This window comes from Myodes glareolus, chromosome 7, assembly GCF_982192425.1.
Source record: "Myodes glareolus chromosome 7, mMyoGla1.1, whole genome shotgun sequence".
In the NCBI taxonomy this organism is placed as follows: domain Eukaryota; kingdom Metazoa; phylum Chordata; class Mammalia; order Rodentia; family Cricetidae; genus Myodes; species Myodes glareolus.
In genome coordinates this window covers 52,298,619-52,319,086 of record NC_142032.1, presented here as the reverse complement: position 1 = coordinate 52,319,086, position 20,468 = coordinate 52,298,619, and the positions used below count along the sequence as shown (strand labels likewise).

At 53.8% G+C, this 20,468-nt stretch overlaps 1 protein-coding gene across 2 annotated transcripts in view; it reads right to left on the bottom strand.

The window, feature by feature from the left end:
* The window catches only part of Dagla (diacylglycerol lipase alpha), a 57,728-nt gene that overhangs the window by 23,314 nt on the left and 13,946 nt on the right, over positions 1-20,468 (bottom strand). For both annotated transcript variants that reach the window (XM_085693603.2, XM_085693605.2), the window contains exons 2-3: positions 878-1,015; positions 117-328 (exon numbers count right to left, since the gene is read on the bottom strand). In XM_085693603.2, the coding sequence (XP_085549729.1) occupies positions 117-328; positions 878-972 (307 nt within the window). In that variant the 5' untranslated portion in view covers positions 973-1,015. The remainder of the gene's footprint in view (positions 1-116; positions 329-877; positions 1,016-20,468) is intronic.

The window sequence follows — 20,468 nt, the reverse complement described above, 5'->3', positions numbered from 1 at the left end:
CAGTCCAGTAAGCCACCTCATGCTCCCCAAGGTTTGGTTAGCAATCAAAACCTGACGAAGCGCAGAAGCGTGTGGGGCTCTAGGACTTCCCCAACCCCCAGCAAGGGGTCCCTTACCCAGGCGCACGTAGAGCACGTACTGCATGGAGTCCCGGGGTTCCGTGTAGAGGATGCCACCACGCATGCTCAGCCAGATGATGGCCATCTCGGCAATCATGCAGCTCAGAAGGATGCCCAGGTAGCCGCGGCCGTGGTCTACCAGGTTTAGGGAGCAGGCCTCGTGTGGGTTATAGACCAGGCCGAAGAGCACCACGGACAAGATCACAAACCTGCAGAAGGATACGGGTGAGCAAGGGAGGGCTGCCTCTGTGCCTTGTGCTGCCCACAACTGGTAGAGCCAGTGTAGCTCAGCAGGAGGAGAGGGAGGCAGGTAATAATATTGTCCACCTAGGCTGGGTGGTGGTGGTACATGCCTTTAATCCCAGCACTTAGGAGGCTGAGATAGGTGGATCCCTGTGAGTTCAAGGCCAGCCTGGTCTACAGAGCTAGTTCTAGAACAGACTCCAAAAACTACAGAGAAATCCTCCCTCAAAAAAATTTTAAAAAAAGAAAAAAAAAACATTGTCCACCTAGCTTTGGGTGCCTCTGAGGTGTCCTGCTGTCATCATGGGGAGGTGGTGACAGTTACTATGCCCACTGCCAAGGTCGGGAGGATTACTGGCCTGGAGGGGTCCTGACTCCTGTGGGCACACCTAGAGGAGTGCCTGGGAGCAGGGCAGTCAGGTTTGGGCCTGGCATGGAGGAACAGGTAGTCAGAAAGCTTCCCTCCATACCTTTCTCCTCAAACCCAGAGATGTGGCCTCAGCTCTGAGACTCACCAGGTGGTGTGCAAAAGGAAGAGGAAGATGGCTGGCAAGACGAGGTCATCGCTGCCCACAGACCAGCGCCTCCGGAACACCACGATCCCGGGCATGGCTGGCAGCTTTGGGAGGTTCAGCGGGCCTGGCGCTCACCTCCTGAAAGCAAGAAGAGAACCCTGGAGCTGTCTGGGCTCCTACCAGGTGTAGTCAGCAGCACAGGCATCGTGAGTGTTGGCACCAATCCCCACCCATGCCTCATGGGCCTCCAGGCGCCAGAGATAAAGAAGCTGCCCCCTGCCCTCTCAAGCCCCATAACATAAAAGCCTTAGCAATAGGACACCAATCTCAGCAGTGACCCCTGAGGTCACTCCTGCCCACCACCAGATTGCCCCTGCCTAACATCATTCCCATAGTAACTACTCAGCTCCACTGAAGACCAAGGTCCTGTTTGGCCTGCCTAAAATCCCAGCACTTGGGAGACTAAGGCAGAAGAAGCATGATTTTGAGGTCAGTCTCCATATCAAAAAAGTGACAAAAAGACCCTAAATTCATTCTCTCTTTCCCCTACATGGGATCGATGGAAGACTCAGTCCCTGGGGCCCTCACTGTCTTTCCACAAGGAAATCTGACCAGTACTCACAGTTCTGGGCCAAAGCTTTCAAAATCAAGAACAAGCGACCCTTAGCACAGAGCCCTGTAGAGCAGGAGGAATGCTGAAGGCACGAGAGGAGTATGTGAGTGGTGGCGGCTGTGACTAACGAACACCAAGGGTGACGATGCCCAGCATACAGTACATCTTGGTAAGCCTTTGCACAGTGAGGTCTTTGGCTTCTTGTTCGCTGGAGCCCATTGAGCTGCTGAGTGTGGTTTGACTTGGTTTGACTTTGTTTTCTACCCCTCTGACAAAACTCTGAGCCACTGTCACACTGCCATGGTTCTGGGCAGGACGGGCTGTGGTGAAAGGCAGGGTTTGGGTTGTGGACATCTGCCCCTCACTGGGAGGATAGCAGCCATTCTAACACACTCACTCCTAGCCTGAATGCTCTCACTGCTTGGTGCCTATTTCTCTCAAGTATCTGGATACAAACCAGTCACCAACGAGCCCCGGAGTGGTGGCCAGGAGCTGGGGGCCTCCTTTGAAACTGGGAGAAAAAAGTGGAGGCATAAGTGGAACGCTGGTCTGAGCAGAGACCCGGACTTGCTCCAGGGTAGTGGCTGCCCTGTGCAGAGAGGAACTCCTACCCTGCAAGGTCAGCAGAGGCTTACATGGCACCTGGTCCAGGGCAGGCAGCAGGTCCTCCTCTTCCTAATGATAGCTCCAAGGAAAATGTGTGTATGCAGAGAGTGGACTCACCAGGAAAGGAACCAAGCAAGCCTTCTGATAACCGTGACCACAGCCCTGACAGTGAACAAGGGGACATGGGGCCAGGTGGCTGGGCAGCATGTCATGTTGGGCCAGGCTCCACTGCTGGGCTTATCTTCCAGAAGCAGCCACTGCAAGCTCCCAGGAGGGAGCCCAGAAGCAGAGCTGGCTGCTGCCTGAGCAGTAGGCTGGGCTAGCCTGCTGGGGTCGTGCCTACTCCCCCCTCAGGAAGTGACATCATCCCATTCTCAAGGAGGAGTCAAGCCGATTGTGGGAAGCAGAAGGATGGGGAGGGAAGAAGATGCAGCTGCCGCTGGGTGGCTCAGGTATGGGGAGGTCCTCTGTGGACAGGGGACCAGGACTGGAGCGAAATCTGGGACAAGCAGTCCAGGACACAGCTTAGAGCTTAGAGCTTGGAGGGATGGGATGGAAGGGGGCTGAGGCATCATGGGTGGTAGCAAGGCTGGAACATACAGAGCTGCCAACAGCTGATGTACCTGTTTCCTCCCTGTCTGCAGGTGGCTCACAGAGTGGGAAGCTGAAGGTGGGACACGCCCCTCCCCCACACTCTCAATGAACCCAGTGAGGTGCGGCTGGTACCGAGTCACCACCTGCTGAGGCCCTGCATTGTACCCTCATCAGGCCAGGGGAGATGCAGTGCCAAGCTTGCCTACAGAGGTTGGTCAGGGAGGGCCCTGCCCCTGCAGACTGCTGTCTGTCCTGCCCCTGGCAGCAACTCAGTGTATCTCCTCAAGAAGAATACGGCCCTTTCTCAGTCACACCGGGTACCTCCTTTTCCCCACCTTCCTCAAGGACTCTAAAAAGGCTGCCACTGTAGTTAACCAGGTATTTAACATCCCTGATCTGGTCTTACCTGGCCTGCAGTGTTCTCTCCAGCTCCCAGATTAGAAAAGTGAGCCAAGACTGGCCCCAGATCATTTAGCCATGACTGCAGGACCATCAGTGATAGGAATGATAGGGCAATAGCAGCCTCTGCTCTGGGGGCAAGGAGGTGACCAGTCCGTGGCTAACAGCTGTGGTCAGAACCAGGGCCTTTCTACCATATGGTAGAGTTTTGAGGGGCTGGCCCCACACATGTCCTGTTACTAGCGTGGGGGTTCTTTACCCCTCCAAGATCCCCTCCAGCTTCTGCCCGGGCAGCTAACCTAACAAGGTCCTAGATTCAGTAGGTGGGAGTCCAGGTTCAGGAGCTATAAGCCCAGCATCTACCACCCAACTGTGTAACTTACTAGTTGTGCCTCAATTTCCTCATCTGTGAAATGCCGATTATGCTTCCCTCTTAAAAGTTCCAGCCAGGATCCCAAGAGAGAAGGTCTGCAGAACCCTCACAACGCTGGACAAATGCCAGAGCACATCAGTGGGCATGGATGGGGCCGAGGGAGTGCGTGTGAACCCCTGGCAGCCCAGCTGCCCTCCCAAGCCAGGCAGTGGAATCTTCAGCTGGTCACCACCAGGTCACAGGATGGGGAGGGCGGGAGGGCATCCCTGTACAGATTCATAAATCCTAAGGCTTCTATTTTTATGGGCCTGAAAGGTGTCCTTTCTCTGGAGACCCCAGCCCATCACAATGGGGGCCTGTTCCCCTGCTGGGCTGTGATTTCATCTGGAGGAAATGTCTTAGGAGGGGGAGGGCCTGGCCACTTCCTGGCCTGGGGCGGCTACAGAGTACCTCCTTAGTCTCCCCCTCTCCACCCCAAGTGGCCTCTAATGACTAAACTGTGGTGGAGTCAGGACTCTGCCTCCCAGGTCCTGAGGACTTCCAAGGCAGGCCACACCCTCTCCAGCAGGAGTTCTGTTGCCCATGCCTTGGCAGGTGTGAAGGGGTACTAGGACCCAGGTGGGTGTGAAGGGGTACAGAACCCAAGCAGGTGTGAAGGGGTACTAGGACCCAGGCACGTTTGAAGGAGTACAGGACTCAAGCAGGTATGAAGGGGTTCCAGGACCCAGGCAGGGCAAAGAGGTACCAGGTCCCAGACAGGTGTGAAGGGGTATAGGACCCAGGCAGTTGTGAAGGGGTATAGGACCCAGGAAGGTGTGAAGGAGTACGAGGACCCAGGCAGGTGTGAAGGGGTACCAGGACCTGGGTAGGCGTGAAGGGGTACCAGGACCCAGGTAGGTGTGAAGGGGTACAGGACCTAGGCAGTGTGAATGGGTACCAGGACCCAGGAAGGTGTGAAGGGGTACAGGATCCAGGAAGGTGTGAAGGGAGCCAAGAGAACCCTTCGTGTGCATAGAATGACTTAAGTTGTAGCCCTAAGGGGCCTCTTCCTCTGCCCTCTTCCTTACCATGACCCAATTTTCCAGTTGATGATTTAGGCCTCTGGGTTAAATACTGACCATTCTGCAAGTTCCTCTTTCTAGAAATGCAAACTACTTTTTAAAATGCACATGTTATCTTCTCCATTGATTTATTATTATTATTATTATTATTATTATTGTTGTTATTATTGGGTCTCTATCTCAAGCTGGTCTCAAAACCTGTATTTAGATCTGTATTTGAATTTCTGATTCTCCTGCCTCTGCCTCCAGGGTGCTGGAATTACAGGTAATGTGCCCCACACCTGATTTTATGTGACATTACAGATCAAACCTGGGGACCTTCTCTGCTTCTAGGCCCTTATCCCTGAGCCGAAAGGGTTCAGGTGCACACAGTTTGCCCTCAGGAGGCAGGAACCTTCTAGTTAGGGAGACTCTCCAACCCTTCACAGTCCCACATTCCCTTCCTGACATGTCCCCCACATGCCCCAAGCTTGCTACTTTCTGCAGAGGCCTCAGTGACCACTCCCTTACAGCCCCCTCAAACCCAGCCTGACCCAGATGGGCCCTGGAGTTAATTTTTTAAATTCACTACTGTTATTGCCTGGGCTCAACTGAGAGTCTGGGGGGTTAGGGCTTCAATATCCATACAAGGTCTGGTGGCATCACTCCAAACCACCACCACATTGCCAAGGCTGCTAGGAACAGCTATGTCCTGGTCAGGAAGGAAACAATAGCACCTTCTTGGCTTATACCCACTCTACTTGCCAGCCAATGGCGCCCCCTCCAACCCTCTGAACAGTGCTAGGTGGTTCCTGCCTTTGTAAAATGGGCTGCAATGACAATGGATAGGTGTCAACCCTACAGGGCTGCCATGGGCCTGAGGTGGTCACTGCAGGAGAACCCTCAGGTCTACTGACAACCTAGAACTGCCGGGGACCAAAGCACAGACACACTGAAAGCCTTGGCCTGAAGATCCCATAGTGAGGACCACCGGCAGCCTGTGTTGTCTGTCAGCCTGACATCTCAGGCACATACACACACCAGGGCCACCACTCCAGAATCCCTGAGAAGTTTGCCCTGTCTTTCTCTTTTCCAGGCCTGCAGCCCATCTGGGAAGGGTGGCCGAGGGGCTGGTCTCTGAAAGCACAGGAAGGGATATGGTGGCAGAGGAGGTGACAGAAAGTCGCGTGGGCTGAGGGCCGCGTGCGCCACCAGCCTGTGCCCGGGCGTGTGCAACCCAAGTTAGGGGCCGGAAAGCTGTTGCTTTTCACACATCAGCTGTGCTGGAGCAGAAGGCAGAACTGAGTCTGCCCAGGGCCGGGGCAGAATTTCAACAGCAGAGGGGTCCTCAAATGCCTGGCCCCATGGGGCATAGACAGTGTGCCTGTGGCAGCTGGGCCAGGAGAGGAAAGCCAGGGTCTAAGACTAACAGACACCAGCCACATCCTTACCCCTACCCCATGGCCTTGAAGGACAGAGTTTCACTTCCTCTGCCCCTCACCATTATAGGGCTCCTCACTATTCTCCTCCAGGTTAGTCTGCCTGTTTCCATCTCACAGATGGGGAAACTGAGGTGCCACGAAGTTAGTAACACAGCAAGGGTCAGAGTCAGGCTGTGAAATCAGTCCTGTTGTTCAGTTGGTAAAGCATCAGTGGGCTGGTAACCAGAGACCATTTCCTATAAAAGCACCACCTAGGGGTCAGGCATGGACTTACAGGAATGGGGGGTGATGTTGAACCAACCCACCTGCTCTGAACAAGATATACTTCCAACAATTACTCAGTCGCATGTTTATTTTGAATTATGTAGTGTTTGTTGTTGCTAGATATGATAACAAGCAGTCACAGAATCCCTTTTTAATACTCCTAACACTATGAACTGCCATTTTCTCCCCATTTTATAGATAAGGAAACTGAGGCTCAGAGAGGTTAACATAACCTGACCAAGGTCACTCAGTTCAGTAAACACTGGAGTCAAGCACAAAGCTCTAGAGTCTCTGCTTGACCCTGCTGGCCCCTCCCCACCAACCCTCACCAGACTCCTTTTATCACCAGGCTCCACTTCCAGTTCTCACGCTAATTATTTTCCACTCTTCAATGAAAAGAATTTGCCATCTGCCACCAGGCCCTGCCACTGATACCAGCCAACTCCCCAGGAATCAATTGGGGCCTTTTGCTTCCTGCTGGCTGTTCTGGGAGGGCTGCTGGTTGCTAAGGAATGAGGGAGGGAGGGCCAGAAAGAGTGGCAGGACCCTCTCCTTGGCAGCCTGAACCTGACTTCTCACAGTCTGTCCTGGGCAGCAGGGTTTCCCGAGGTGGAGATCCCTCTAGGTCTGATCAGGCCAGACTTTGTTCTGAGTCTGTTCTCAGAGATCGTTTCTTTTCCTCCCCACAGGCCTCTCCTGCTCGTTCTAGTTCTCTGGGCAGAGGTGGCCTGCAGGGATATAAACAGGCAAGCTATGCTGGCCTCAGGTGGCATTCTTCCCCTGGGAGCTGCTGGGCTGGAGCAGGCAGGTGGCAGCAGGCAGGCAGCCAGTCACCTCGCTCACTGGATCTCCTGACCACTCCCCCTTTCAAGCACACAGACCCAGAGGAGCAGTACCACCTTCTCTCTGCCTCTTCGCATCACATCTGGATCAGGGCTGACGTGGTGCTGAATCTTGGCTCTGTAACTTCTATTGGTCTGTATTCAACACTTCTCTGAGCCTCAGTTTCCTTGTATGCAAAATGAGACAATGCAGTCCTCACTTCTCGGAGGGGCTGTGATGCGCAGGTGAAGACATCACAGAGCAGAATGGGGTCTGCTCCCATTCGGGTTCATTCATCTGTTTTCCCCAGCGTGCACAGAACCTTTACCTCTGTACCAAGCCTGCTGCCCTGTGACACAAAGTACCTGACCCTCTATTCCCAGGGGCAGGCAGACCTGTACCTGTCCCAATCCTGTTTGAGCGATCTCAGTAAGCCTGATGGCATCAATACCACCAGGGTATTGACTCCCTGAATTCACAAGTCAGTGAGGTAGGAATGCCGTCTCTCTATAGCAGACAGCTTGGACTACTGAGCTCTCATCCAAGGCCACAAGGCTGTAGAACACTCCAAATCCACATCCCCATAAGAAAGCTATATGCCTGTCTGTCTGTGCAACCAAGTTTCAGGCTGTTGCACTGCAGATCTCTTCCCACCGAAGCTCAACATGCCCAGGGAACAGAGATCCCCTCATCTCCCTGCCCAGCCCAGTGTTCCTTCCACCACACTGCTCCTCCCAGAAAATTTCCTTTTCGCTGGGGCCACAAGCTTGGCTTCCCAGATGGCCCCCTGCAGGGAGTTTCACCAGATCTCAGCTGTACCCCATTCTCTGCTCCTCAGAGCTTCCTCCAGAGGAAACTGTCAGTCTCTGGTGCCAGTGACACCTCAGAGAGGAATTAGCACCTTCTACATCCTTAAGGGATCCCTAATGAGGTCGTTAATGAGGTGTTAAGTGGGCACACCAAGCATGACACCTCCCCTCTGGGGACCCCCACCCCCTGGGCCCAGCCTACCCTGAGCCACGTTCAGCCCCACCTCCTCAAGCAGTAGGCCAGCCCCTGGATCTGGTCTGCTTGGCTGCATGCTGTTCAAAGGTGAGAGAAGGCCTCCTGATGAGCCTTGTGTACCTCAGAAGGCTACCACCTCCTGGGTAATACAGTCATCTAGGGCACAGGCCAGAGGCTCAGGCTCTGGGGTTTCAGCCACTCCCCAGTCATCTTCAGAGCCAGCAGGCTCAGCAGGCTTCGAATGACAGCAGGCAGAGCTCCTTCCCCAGGGAGCTGCTCTACAGAGCTCTGGTGACTCGAAGAGCCAACACCCACCCCTACCCCCAACTGTGGAATATGGGACCACCATCAGCACAAGCTATGGCCCACTCGGCCATCTGATTGTCTCTCCTTCTTCCTGTACCAACTGAGGGAACTCCAGATGAAGGGAGGTGACCATGGCTGGCAGGTCTCTGGAGCCTGGCACTCCATGTCACTTAGAGCAGGTTTCAGTTACCCTATGCACCCCAAGTTTTGAACTAAGTGTTCCAAAATGCCTGAAAACCACGAGATGGAGGAACCCTCTGGTCAATTCTGGCATTTAGGGAGAAGGTTGCTACTCCAGTGCCTGGACTCATAAGACCATAACACACGACTCTCCTGTTGCCGGAGCTGGAGCTAGCAGGGCAGAAGGGTCTCCAGGAGGAAACTCTTGCCCTCAGGCCACAGCTTCCTTCATTCTCTCACTCCCTCTTCCCTCCTACCTCTCAGGAGGACAAAGCTGGACTCATCACAAGCTACACAGGCTTCCGAGAAGGGGTAGTGCCTGGGAGGCCCCTACTGTTGGGTGGAGCACAGGCTGGGCCTGGCACTGATCCTAGGGACTCTATTTCTCAGCCATCCACTGGGCGAAGACATCAGAGTGCAATGCAGGGGCCAGCCACTTCCTAGATGAGTCAACAACCATTTCCCCATCAGCAAACGGCTGACACTGATGACAGCGGCTTCCCTCGTGGGCTGGGGGTGGTGAGACAAAGCCAACTCTAAGTTGTAGAATGTTGAGAGCAGGCTCTGGGGGAGGTGGGGGAAAGGAGTGGGAGGAGAGGAGGGAGGGGAGGTTGCGGTCAGGATGTAAAATAAATAAATAAATTAAGAAAGGAGAGGGAGAGTGAGCCGGCTCTGACACTGACAGGGTGCTTGGCAGTATGAACTACACACACACACACACACCACTTTAGGAACCATCATCCTCTTCCTCGCAAGCTTACTGTGGAGCCAGTGAGATGGCTCAGCAGGTAAAGGCACTTGCCACACAAACCTGATAACCTGAGCTGTCCTCAGACTCCATGGCAATGCTATGGAGTGCATGCTTGCCCTCCCGCTTCACATATGCACCAATAACATTTTTCGTTTGCTTTAAAGTGTATCGTGATTCCTAAATGGCCTTTCAATAAAATTAAAGCTCTCAGGCACCGGCTCTAAAGCTGTCTACCAACAGTCTGGACCCCTGCATTCTGCCGTGATCACCAAGACCCTCCTCTATAGCCCAACTCTTTCCTGGTGTTCTTTCAGGTCCTGCTCCTGTCCACGGTTCCCACCAATTGCACCTGGCCAGAGACTTTGTCCTCTCCTGTCCCCCTTGCTTCATGTGCTTCTGCTGTGGAGGGTCTGGAGGTCTGTTTGGGTGCCTGTCCCCAAGCTCCAGCCCCGGTAGTGGGTCAGCCCATGGCCCACTTTCTGCAGATTTCTGGTGTGTCAATTTCACATTCTCGATTACATGGCAAGTTTCTAAGGAGAAAACTTGGGCTTCTGCCTGTTTCTGTCCTGATCTGGGGGACAGGACCCAGCACTCTGAGCAACCAGGAGGCTGAAAATAAGAGGCACTGTGCAGTAGGGTGCATGCTTCCAAGTCGAAGCTGCCTATGTGGGACCTGGATAGAACCCATGGCCCACTTTGTTCAGGGTAGGCTGGAGAGAGGCAGGGCCCAGCCTGTCTGGTGTTACCTTCCTTCCCAGAGGCCTTGCCCTTGATAGCCAGGTACCTAGCCCTGCCCCACTGTCACTTTTGTGGCTTAACTCCCTTGGTGCATCAGGAGGTGGAGCTGGGTCCTCTGCTGCCACTTGGCAAGATCAGAGCAGGGCAGTAGCAGGGGTTTGGCAGGCCCTGCTTCAGTCAACCTGAGGCCACTGCCCACTGTGGAGGGATGAGGCAGATCTCTGTGCTGGCCCTTACTGGCTGAGAGAGGTCAGTGGACCCGATCTTCAGGGAGCAAACCTTTAAAGGAACGAGCAGGTGGCAATGTGCAGGAAGAATTGGCAGGACAGGACAGTGCTAATGGGATGCCAATCTGGTGTCTTCGGACCAGACAAGGTCGTCGTGAGACCAGAGAGACTAAGGCTCCTGTCAGGCCGAGACTAGTACCTCATCTCCTCCAGGGCTCAGGGCGGCAATGTGATAAAGCCTGCTTCCTCGGCAGGCACAGTCCTTTCCTGCACATCCCAGGAAGGCTCTGGAGTGGGGGATGGCAGTGGGGGGGGGGTCGGGCCTGCGTCATAGCTCGTGCTGGCTTCTCCACCCTCAGTGGCCGCTGGCGGCTATAAATACCTCTCCATTCTCTGGATGCTGCAGGCGATGACCTAGAATCGTGGGCTTGGAGGCCTCCTGGGGCCCCCTCCCTGCTCATTTCGGATGAAGCCTGTCTGACCAGAACATCCTTGCAGCTGGAGAGTCAGCTCCCTACCTGAAGCAGGGCCAAGACCCGAGCAATGCCTCAGCCAGCCATGGGAAACCCAAACCCCAAAGGACAGTACTTTGACTCCAACCCTCTTCACAGGCTGGATACTAAGGACACCAGGTTAAGAGATACCAAAGAGACAGTGCCCAAGAACACCAGACACTTGAGATCTGCTTCCGCTTGTACCACTGCCCCACCCTGACCTTGAGCCCACTCAGAGTGGAAAGCTCCAAAGTCACTGGATCCTAAGCCATCTTCTTTACCTTCTCGATCCCACAGTCTCTCTCTGGGGTTTTGGTTCAAACTGGATTCCAAACACGTCATCACCCTTGAGAGCCTCTTTGGGACACACTCCACTCTGTCAGGGACCCTTGGAGTACTTAGCCATTGTTTAGACAGGCGTCCGCTTCTTCCTCCTACATGGCAGACTGCCTCTGAGGGAGACCTTCGCTCTTAGAAGCCCAGAACTGGCTGATCAGGAGCACAGAAAAGAAGGTGGTCCCCAGACATGGAAGAGTAATGACACCAATTCTCACATGGTAGGGTTTGGTTCTAAGTTTCCTAGCTTGGGACAGGGCAGGCTTCAAGAGAAGACAAGGAACAGCTGACTGGGAAGGCCCAGGACTGTATGAACACAGGTGTGATCTGGCCAAACAACTCTTTCCTATAGCCGTTCTCTTTCCACTGGACAATCAGAATGCCCACCAAATGCCAAGGACCTATGTGGGCAAGAAAGAAAGGCTGAGATGGAATGATGTGGGGTCAGCTTCCCATGGCACCTACAGTCCTGAAGGAAAAAGAGGACCCAAGCTAATCTTCACATATGGCCAGGAGACAGAGAGGTCACATAGATCTGAGTGTGGCTGCCCAGAGAACATGGAGGTGGAATTGGGTCAAGCAAGACAGAGAGACCACAGGAGAGGGCAGGAAGGGACAAGCACAGAGCACACACCTCTACACAGGCTACATGTCAGGAACCAGAGGGTGGGGCCAAGACCAGGCTAGCAGGGCAGAGACAGAAAGGAGGCTGAAGGGGCAGACTGGCGGGACAGCATGGCAGGGCCTTGTGGGACTTCAGCCAAGGCAGATGTGAGGTGAAAGAACATGTATGGTCCAGGCTCAGAGTCAGTGAACAAAACAGGGATAGGCAGGCACCAGGCTGGGCAATGGACATCAAGTCCTGCAGGGGTGCCTTTAAACTGCAGGCCTGGAGCTACCTAGCCCCACACAAGAGCACTATGTTTCTAAAGTTCTGGTTCGGCCCAGTCCTGATTCAGATGAATTTCTGCACAAGTATGCCAGAACATGCTCATGGCAGGTGCCACTCAGGAGTGGTCACAGGGTTCTAGTCCCAAAGTATGCCCAGAGTTTGAGACATTTCCCTTGAATGGTCAATTCTTAATCTTGCCACCCAGCCCTGACCATGATAATAGCCAAACAGTGAAGCTCAACTCAGGAAAAAGATTCAGCTAACGGAAACTCCACACAGGGAGGGGAACAAAAAGGGCAGATCTATCTGAAGTCAATCATCCACCAACCAATCCATCCAATTATCCATTCACTAAAGCATACATGCATCTATCCATTCAATCGTGCATTCACTCATGCATCTACCCATCCATGCATATATGCATGTACTCAAGCATCCATTCGTTCATCCATCCAACCATTCACTCAAGCATCTATCCATCCGTCTGTCCGTCCGTCCATCTATCCATCCAACCATTCACTCAAGCATCTATCCATCCACCCACCCATCCAACCATTCACTCAAGCATCTATCTATCCACCCACCTACCTAATACATCATCCATCAACTAACTTAAGCATTCATCTATACATCCTTTATTCTGCTATATTCCTCCTATTACTATTCATTTCACAATGTCCATCACACTAGAAAGCACTCTCCTTCACATAGGGCTGCTGGTCCTGTCTTTGCCTACCTTCACCTCCTCTCATGCTGTCTCATCTCTTTCCAAAACACAAGCCTTTACTCTGTCCTTCCAATCCTGCCCTTACACCTTCACTTATTCCCCAACCCCATCCCTGAATGCCTGCCTCTCTTGTGTCATTCTGTTCCTAGCTCAGGGGCCCTCCCCTTGGGCCTGCCTGTCCTGTCTCGGATAGTCCTTCCCATCACACAGGTCTGTTGCATTTCCCTCTCAGCACTGTGTGTCACCTAATATTCTAGTTTTCTATGTGGCTCTTCTACCAGGATGTGTATCCCGAGGGCAAAGACCTCGTGTTCTCCCCGCAGCTATGTCCTCTGCACCCAGAAAATGGCCTGGCAGATGGAAGGGGCTCACCAAGGCTCTGCTGCCTGAAGGAAGAGCCATTTCTGAGAGGCAGAGAGAGATGATGTACAGGAGCCAGTGCAGAGCTGAGCCCAGGGCTCCGATGGCCAGGCTCGAGCTCTTTCTTTGCCAGGATGCCAAAGTCCAAGCCCAACTGGCCCTGCGGCAGGAACTATACAGGAGCTCATACTGGCACTCAGCAAGTGTGCTTTGGGCAGGGCAGGAATAATACGGTATCTTCGTCCTATGGAAGAAGCTTGTAGCAGGAAAGGAAGGTTGAGTGGTCTGCTTGTGGTGAGGTTCTGTTGCCTAAGGGGCTCCCCAGGAGTGATAAGTCTGGCATCCCCTCATCTCCCAGATCTGAGTCTGAGATCTTCCTGGGCAGTGTGACTTGTGCCACCTTTGTTAGGTACCTAGGAGAGAAGGAAGGAGGAACTCAGAGAAGAGTCCTGTGGCCTGTGTCCTCAGGACAAAGACAATCAAGCCTTCTTCCAATGGCAGGCCTGACCAAGGATGCAATGACGGCCTGCCTGTAAGCAAAGAACAGGACCTGGGGAAGACTGTCTCTAGGTTCTCTTCTTCCCTGGCACCCCCAGTTTCCACCGTCTTCAGCCTCAGCTTTAAGAATAAAGACCCTGGGAGATACTGGAGTCAAGCCTGCTGTTGCCTTTCTCAGGGACCCTGCCGTGCCTTGGGTATTGTAAATGCAATTACTAACTCTACAGGGCCTCCATTTTTGAAATCTGACAGAACAAGTCTATTCAAACCTAACACCCGTGAGTCCGTGTGATCCAGGCAAGGCTCTCAGCCTGGGCTCATCTTCATATGATGAAGACAGAAACAGACACTGTATCCTTGGCCACTGGAAAAAGGAGGAAGAGCCCGAATGTCGAGCCTGCTCTCAGGATGCTTACCCATTCTACCTCCTTCCCTGGGGCTCTCACTCGCCCTCTGCCAGCTTGCTACAAGGAAGTGCTGCAATGGTCACACCCCATTACTCCTGTGAATGCACACAAGACACACCCTGACACGGGGTGATAGGATTCACCTTAGCTTCTCTTCCTCCCGCTTACCCCAGCACAATCCCAAAGAGACCAGAGGAAGGGTTCAGAGGAGTTTTCACCCTAATAACCTCTTTCTTGGAGGCTAAGAGCTGAGAGAGGTCAATAGGTTGGTGTTGGAGCCAATGTTAGGTAACAGCTGGTTTGAGGCCCCTGTGGTTCACAGGTGCCAGCCTTTCCTCATCATCTGCACAGAGCCTCCTCATAGTTCTTCTGGGACTTTGACAGGATGCATGAGATCACGTCTGGGAAGTGCTCAGAGAGAAAAGGCCGGAGGGACAGAGGTAGGATTAATTATGTATTAATGTGTTTATTTTATTAGTGCTTCTTTGACTGCAGGGGCAGAGTGGGAAACACACGCATGGGACAACTGGGCCTGGTCACTGAACAGATATGGGCAAGGTGCAGCCTCTTGGAGGCCCAATGCCTGGAGAAGAGGAATAATAGCTGTGGGATGATGGTGGAAGAGCGATTCAGACCTTCCTTACCTGTCAATGAGAATGCCAAGAGGCACAGACCACAGGGCTGCTCAAGGGGAGGAGTGATGGAAGGCACCTGGTACCAAGGTGCGTGAAAATGGTAAATAGTGGGCATTCCTTCCACCATTGGAGGACAAGGCATAGGAAGAAAGCCCCCAGAGTGTCTCTGTAGTGTCTCTCCCCTCCCAAGGCTAGCCAACTGTGCTTGTTACCCGGTAGCATGCTGAGACAACTCCCCCATCCCTATGCCCACCCTGGAATCAGAAATATAGCTCTCTCTTTCTCATGCATCCTTCTTAGTCCTGGGCACCTGGGATCCCCACAGCTAGGAGCCAAAGGTTATCACTCTCGTGGCAGGCTGCCTTCTCACCCTTAGCATGTGGTGAACTCTCCCGGGCCAGTCTGAATATGACCAGGCAACCTATTGCTGCTGTGCCCACCTGGAAAGGCTGTTATCAAGTCTGAGTGAATGTGCTCTCCCAGCCTCCCTTGGTTTACAGAGCTCTTCACTCATGGGAGGTACAGCACAGCCTCTTGATGACAGCCTGCTGGTCCTCATAGCTCCTATGGGCAGGTATCTAGTAATACAGAGGTTACAGGTTATAGCATTGGCTTTGTTAAAGGTGACTGCAAAGCAGAATGGAAACTCAAAGAGAGTGTTTAGAGTTCCCATCTTACAGGAGGGAAACCACTCCGCAAGGCTGGCCATAGGCAAAACTACAGGAAGTGAGGCACCTGGCTCTTGCCCAGCTAATGGAAGCCCCATCCTGGGCTGCCAGCTAAGGGAGAAAGGGGGCTCCTCATCCTTGGATCTAGTTACTATTTACTTAACCTGTTCCATTTTACCCAGAGGGTCCAGATCACAGTCTCAAGGAGTTAGAGTGGATAAGCTCCATCAGGCCAGGGAGGATGCTGGAAGGGCAGACCTTAAGGGGACAGAACAGCACGGAAGAAATTCAAGTTCAAATTGCTGAAGTAGATTCAACTAAAAGGGGTGAAGGGAAGGTCAGGGATAGGATGGCTTGAGCCAAGACAAGCTCTCCTGCTAGGAGGAAGGATAGAGGCCTGCAGACTGGCCATTCCAGGACAAAAAGGAGCAGATGTGTCTGCACAGGGCTCCTGGCTCTGGCCATGTGTTTCTCTGTCCCAGTCACACAAAAGTCCCATTGATCCTGCCCCTCACCCCCGCGTCCAGGGGTCAGTGCCCCAGCACAGGGCTCTGGGGGCCTCTCCTGCTCCTAGCTGACAATCCAGCTGTTGCTGCTGCCGCTACTGCTGTCCAGGCATGCCAGGCATGCCAGGCCTGGGCAATATGAAGTCACATGCTCTGCGTGGGCGAGGCCATGCACTGGCTGGGAGAGTGTCAGGGAGCACAGGATCTGAAGAAAAGTTGGGTGCCAAGGGGCATTGCCACCTGCCTGCCTCCCCTGCTCAGTCCCACCCACCTTCCAGAAGGGCAAATCCTTGGGCAAACAGTCAGACAGGTACAAGAGGCAAAACAAAAGGCGGGGCAGGAAAAAGCAAACACCCAAGCCTCCACTCTGCCTTGCGGACTGTGTTCGGCTGGCCTTACCTGTAGAAGCCACTAGTGCCCCAACACTTGGCCTGTGGTGTTTGAAGAGTCTTGAAGAGCAAATTAGTTGTCTCCCTGCTGTGCTCCCCCAGATGGCCTGACTATGAAGCTGGGGAGGCAGCAACAGGAAGAATGGGCAGGGCCTGGGGCCTCCAAACTAGGCTCTGACAGCTGCTTGCCACCCACCTAGGCCGCCACACACCCCCCTCAAGCTTTGTCTATGGGACAGGGTAAGTAACTCCACAGGAGACATGCTGGAGAGGGGCAGGCTCACCTAGGCTTGGAGTCTGCTGAAGGACTTTGAACAAGTTATGGGGTCTTAGGGCCAGTGATGCCCACCACTCAGAATGTTCAAAGTTAATTGGATGAGTCCTTGGCATGTGTCTGGCAGGAGAGATACTCTAAAGAGAGACACTGTGCCCCATCCTTTGGCTATCAGGCTATAGAAACAACAGTCCCCAAAGAATTAAAAAATGCCCCTAGGAATCTTGTGCTGGGGGAAAGGCGGAAGCCTGGTGTCAGCCAGAGAAGAACCTTGCTTCCTGGGAAGAGATTTCACACAATTCTGACCATCTTGCAGAAGCAGAGCCAATGACCAGCAGGGCCACACCCTGATCAGAGCTGTTTAGTTAGGCATGCTTTTGCCTTCTATTTAAACCTATGCCTCCCCACAAGACCCTGGACACATGTGGAGGACACACTGGACCCTTCTCTCTTCTCCCCCTCCGTTTGGCTGCGTTGAGCTTTCCTTTTCACGACTACTTGTCTCTAATTGGCCAGCAGGGAACAGATGGTCAATCTAGCTTGTTGGGTCTGCCAGAGCTCAGGCTTTGACCCTAACAACTCCAATAACAGACAGAGGGTTCAGCACACACAAGCCACTCACTATGTGGATGCTCAGCCTAGAGCTGCCTGTGGGAGTGGGTGGACTGGGAGCAGGTTCAGAATGAGTGGAAGTGCTGCAGGGGTCTAGCATGCTCACCCAGCTGTTCTTGGACCCCATGGGCGGACAGTGCCAAAACCTGACCACTGACCTGTGGCTGTAGGGCTGGGCAGGAGGAAAGGACAGGCCATATCTACTCCAGTGTCAGAGGCGGCTCCTGCTGGCCTCAAGCCCAGGGCAGAACCCCTAGAACTGAGAGAAATTCCTGCCACTCCCTTTTAGAGCTTTGACTTGAGGCTGACCCCAACCTACATGCAAACAGAGGGCAGGCCATATTCTAATGATCCAGTAGAGGCAACATGGTCTTCTTTTGCTCCATGTGCCTCAGTTGGGTGTGCTTCAGGCAGGGTTCTTCAAGCCTTCTATTTTCAGCCCACAATGTTTTCTCCAATCTTCCTGTCTACAGAGTTCTTCAGGTTTCCCAGATTCAGCCTCATGATCCCCTCAAAGACACTGTTGGGGCCCACCAGCCCCTTAGGTGGGACAACTGAGGCTCCTCCACCCTGCACTCCCTGAAGGCTGGGGGCTGCTACAGGACAGGGCTACACGCCCTGCATCTCCATGTCCTTGGCATCTAGTACAGAGCCTGGTGCCTAGCAGCTGCTCAAGAAATGTCAAGCAAGGCCCCAGCTCGGCTCCTTGCTCCTCTCAGATCACGCTGCCAGCACACTTGGCCAAGAAGATTCAAAGTCGGCTAGCAGGAACCAGGACGCGACTGTGTCCCTGAGCTGGGGAGTTTGAGGCTTCTGCTCCTTCAGAAAGTGCCCACCTTGCATGCATCGAGCCTCACCCACCATCACAGGCGGCTCTGGGGATGTGAAAGCTGCCTCCCCATCTCCAAAAGCAGAAACCAAAGTTAACAGGGGGTGAGCAAGGGAGGTGCACCGGAACTGCAGGGAGAAAGGCAGTTGTGGCTGCCATCTGCTGTGAGCAAGATGTTTGGAGAACATGCGCTCCTAGCTCTGAGGTCTCCCAGCCAACTTGGGAGGGTGGGGTGGCCCCTCTGCAGATGGGAGCAGGCAGCTCAGCCAAGACCTGAGAAGCCACCGAGGGGTGCTAGCTAGGGCCAGTCCTACCCACCCAAACTCTGTAGCCACACCTGCCTGACCTTATGATTCTTGAGCATATGGGCTTTGGGGAGTCAATTCTACACTATGACAATGGTAACTTAAACGTAAGGGTAATAAGGATCACAATATCAGCTGATGCTAACTGAAAGCACAGGTGCTTGTCTGACTGTCTTCCAGCCATCACCTCATTTCACCCCATCACTCCCATAGGAGAAGGGCACAGAGGGTCCAAAAAGTGTGACCAGTTCCCGCTCCTCCCTGTAGTGGGACCTGGCTAACTAGGACCTACCCAAACAAAGTTCTGGGGTCCTTGACTTTTTTTAGAACAGGCTGGCCTCGAACTCACAGAGATCTACCTGCCTCTGCCTAATGATTGCTGGGATTAAAGGTGTGCACCACCACCACAACCCCGCCCCTTGACTATTCTTTAAAGCCCAGGAAGTAATAAACAGAACACCCTAACGGAAAGGAGCCTCTGCTCAGCAGTAGGAAAGAATCAAATCCAGAACCCTGCCTGAGCCCCAGGTTCCTACAGCCTTGCCCTACCCTGGTACAGGACTGGCCTCACCTTCCTGTCCTCAGCGCTGTCTAACTTACCACAGAGGGCTACTCTGCCTCCATGCAAGCAGCTTGACACTGTGCTCACTCACTGGGAAGAACCGTCCCAGCTGGGACCTGATGATCCTTCATGTCACCCAAGTATGTGGTCTGTTTAGGTCACAGCTGGCTTAGCCTCCGTGCTCCCTTCCCCAGTTGTGGGCCAAATTGAGTAGCAGGTTAGGCTTAAAGCTGATCAACCCTGGGCTTGCCAGCCTCATTCCTGCCTGGGACACCTCACCACTGTGCCTCTCCTCAAGGAATAAGCAACCTTTGGCCCAGATGTGCGATGGACGTTCAGATACCTGCTTGTCAGAGGTGCTGGCTCTGGCACCTGACCAACAACACTACCACATTTTTCACACGGCTGGACGGATGGGTGCCATGATTGAAGCATGTCCGGGTCCCAACTCTCACTCCTAGAGGCAGTCATCTCCACCGCTATGATAGAGTCAGGGGGCAGCACCCTCCCCCATTGGTAATAGGAAGACAGGGATTCTGGGGCTAGTCACCCAGAACTGCACATTCCCCCAACCCACCCCCTAGCTCACCCCACGCAGCACTGCTGCCACCGCCCCCACAGGCCTGCTAGCAAGCCATGCACTCCAATGCTGTCTGCTCAGTCCTCCCCCGCCCTCCCCACACTGTGATTGCGACACCTCTGTCCTACTGCCTGCTGAGGGAGGCCTGAGGATGAACTCTGGGTGTCTGAGAACTAAATACACAGGACCTGTGGGTTTTTGGGTGGGGGTAGGGGAAGACAACAGTGTTCTCCTTTCTCCCAGGGGTCCTTGGCCACAGTTAGGTCACTGGGCTGACCCCACTTCCTGTCTCTCACAGCCCTCAGCCTGGCGGCCCTGTCTGTGTCTGGAAAGTGCCTCTGAATCAATGGCTTCCCTATTCCCTGGTCTCTTCTCAGGCCAGGGCTAGGAAGGCCTTTGGCCTAGGAATTTTCAGGAGCAGCAGTGCTCAAGACCTGAGCCTAATTTGTTTCATGATGGGAAGTGGGGTGATGGGCTCTTTGGCAGCCCTGGAATGTTGTACTGACTCTATTCCCCTCACCCCATCCTGGGACTAAGTGTGAGTTGCTGTCACCACCCAGACACCTTCACAACTCCTGTCTCAGCGGAGGCACAGCCAGGCCTGGGTGAGTCAGCCAGGGGAGTCCCAGCATCAGCACCCACCACTGGAGAGGCTCCGCTGACACCTATGAGTGGGGCATCCAGTCCCTCCCACAGAGGGTGAGAGGAACACTGGGGCTCCCTCACCCCATTCCTGCTCCCTGAGAGGAGAGACAGGCAGGAGGGGCAGGAGGAAGTCACATTGCACACTGCCCTAAAAGATAGGCCATGGGCATATGGCTGCCCTCCTATAGCCTCTAGCCCCTCAGGTTTGGCATATTAGTAGAGAAGAGTCCTTGGTGGCTCCTCCCCAGTGCTGGTACCCTGGCCTCTGAGTAGCCTGCTCTGCAGGTTTTGGCACCTGTATGGCCCCAGAAGAGGATGGGATGGGCACACTACCTCGTTCTTCAGGGACCTCCTCACTGTCAAGTCAGGAGGGAGGGAGGACTAAGGTCCAGACCAGAGGCCCATCCCATTCCCTTTCCAGGAGACAAAGGCCAAGCAGAAAACAAAGCCAGGAGAGAACCAGGCAGAGACAGCAAGAAGTCCTGTTTAGAAAGAAACAGAGAGATGGCCAG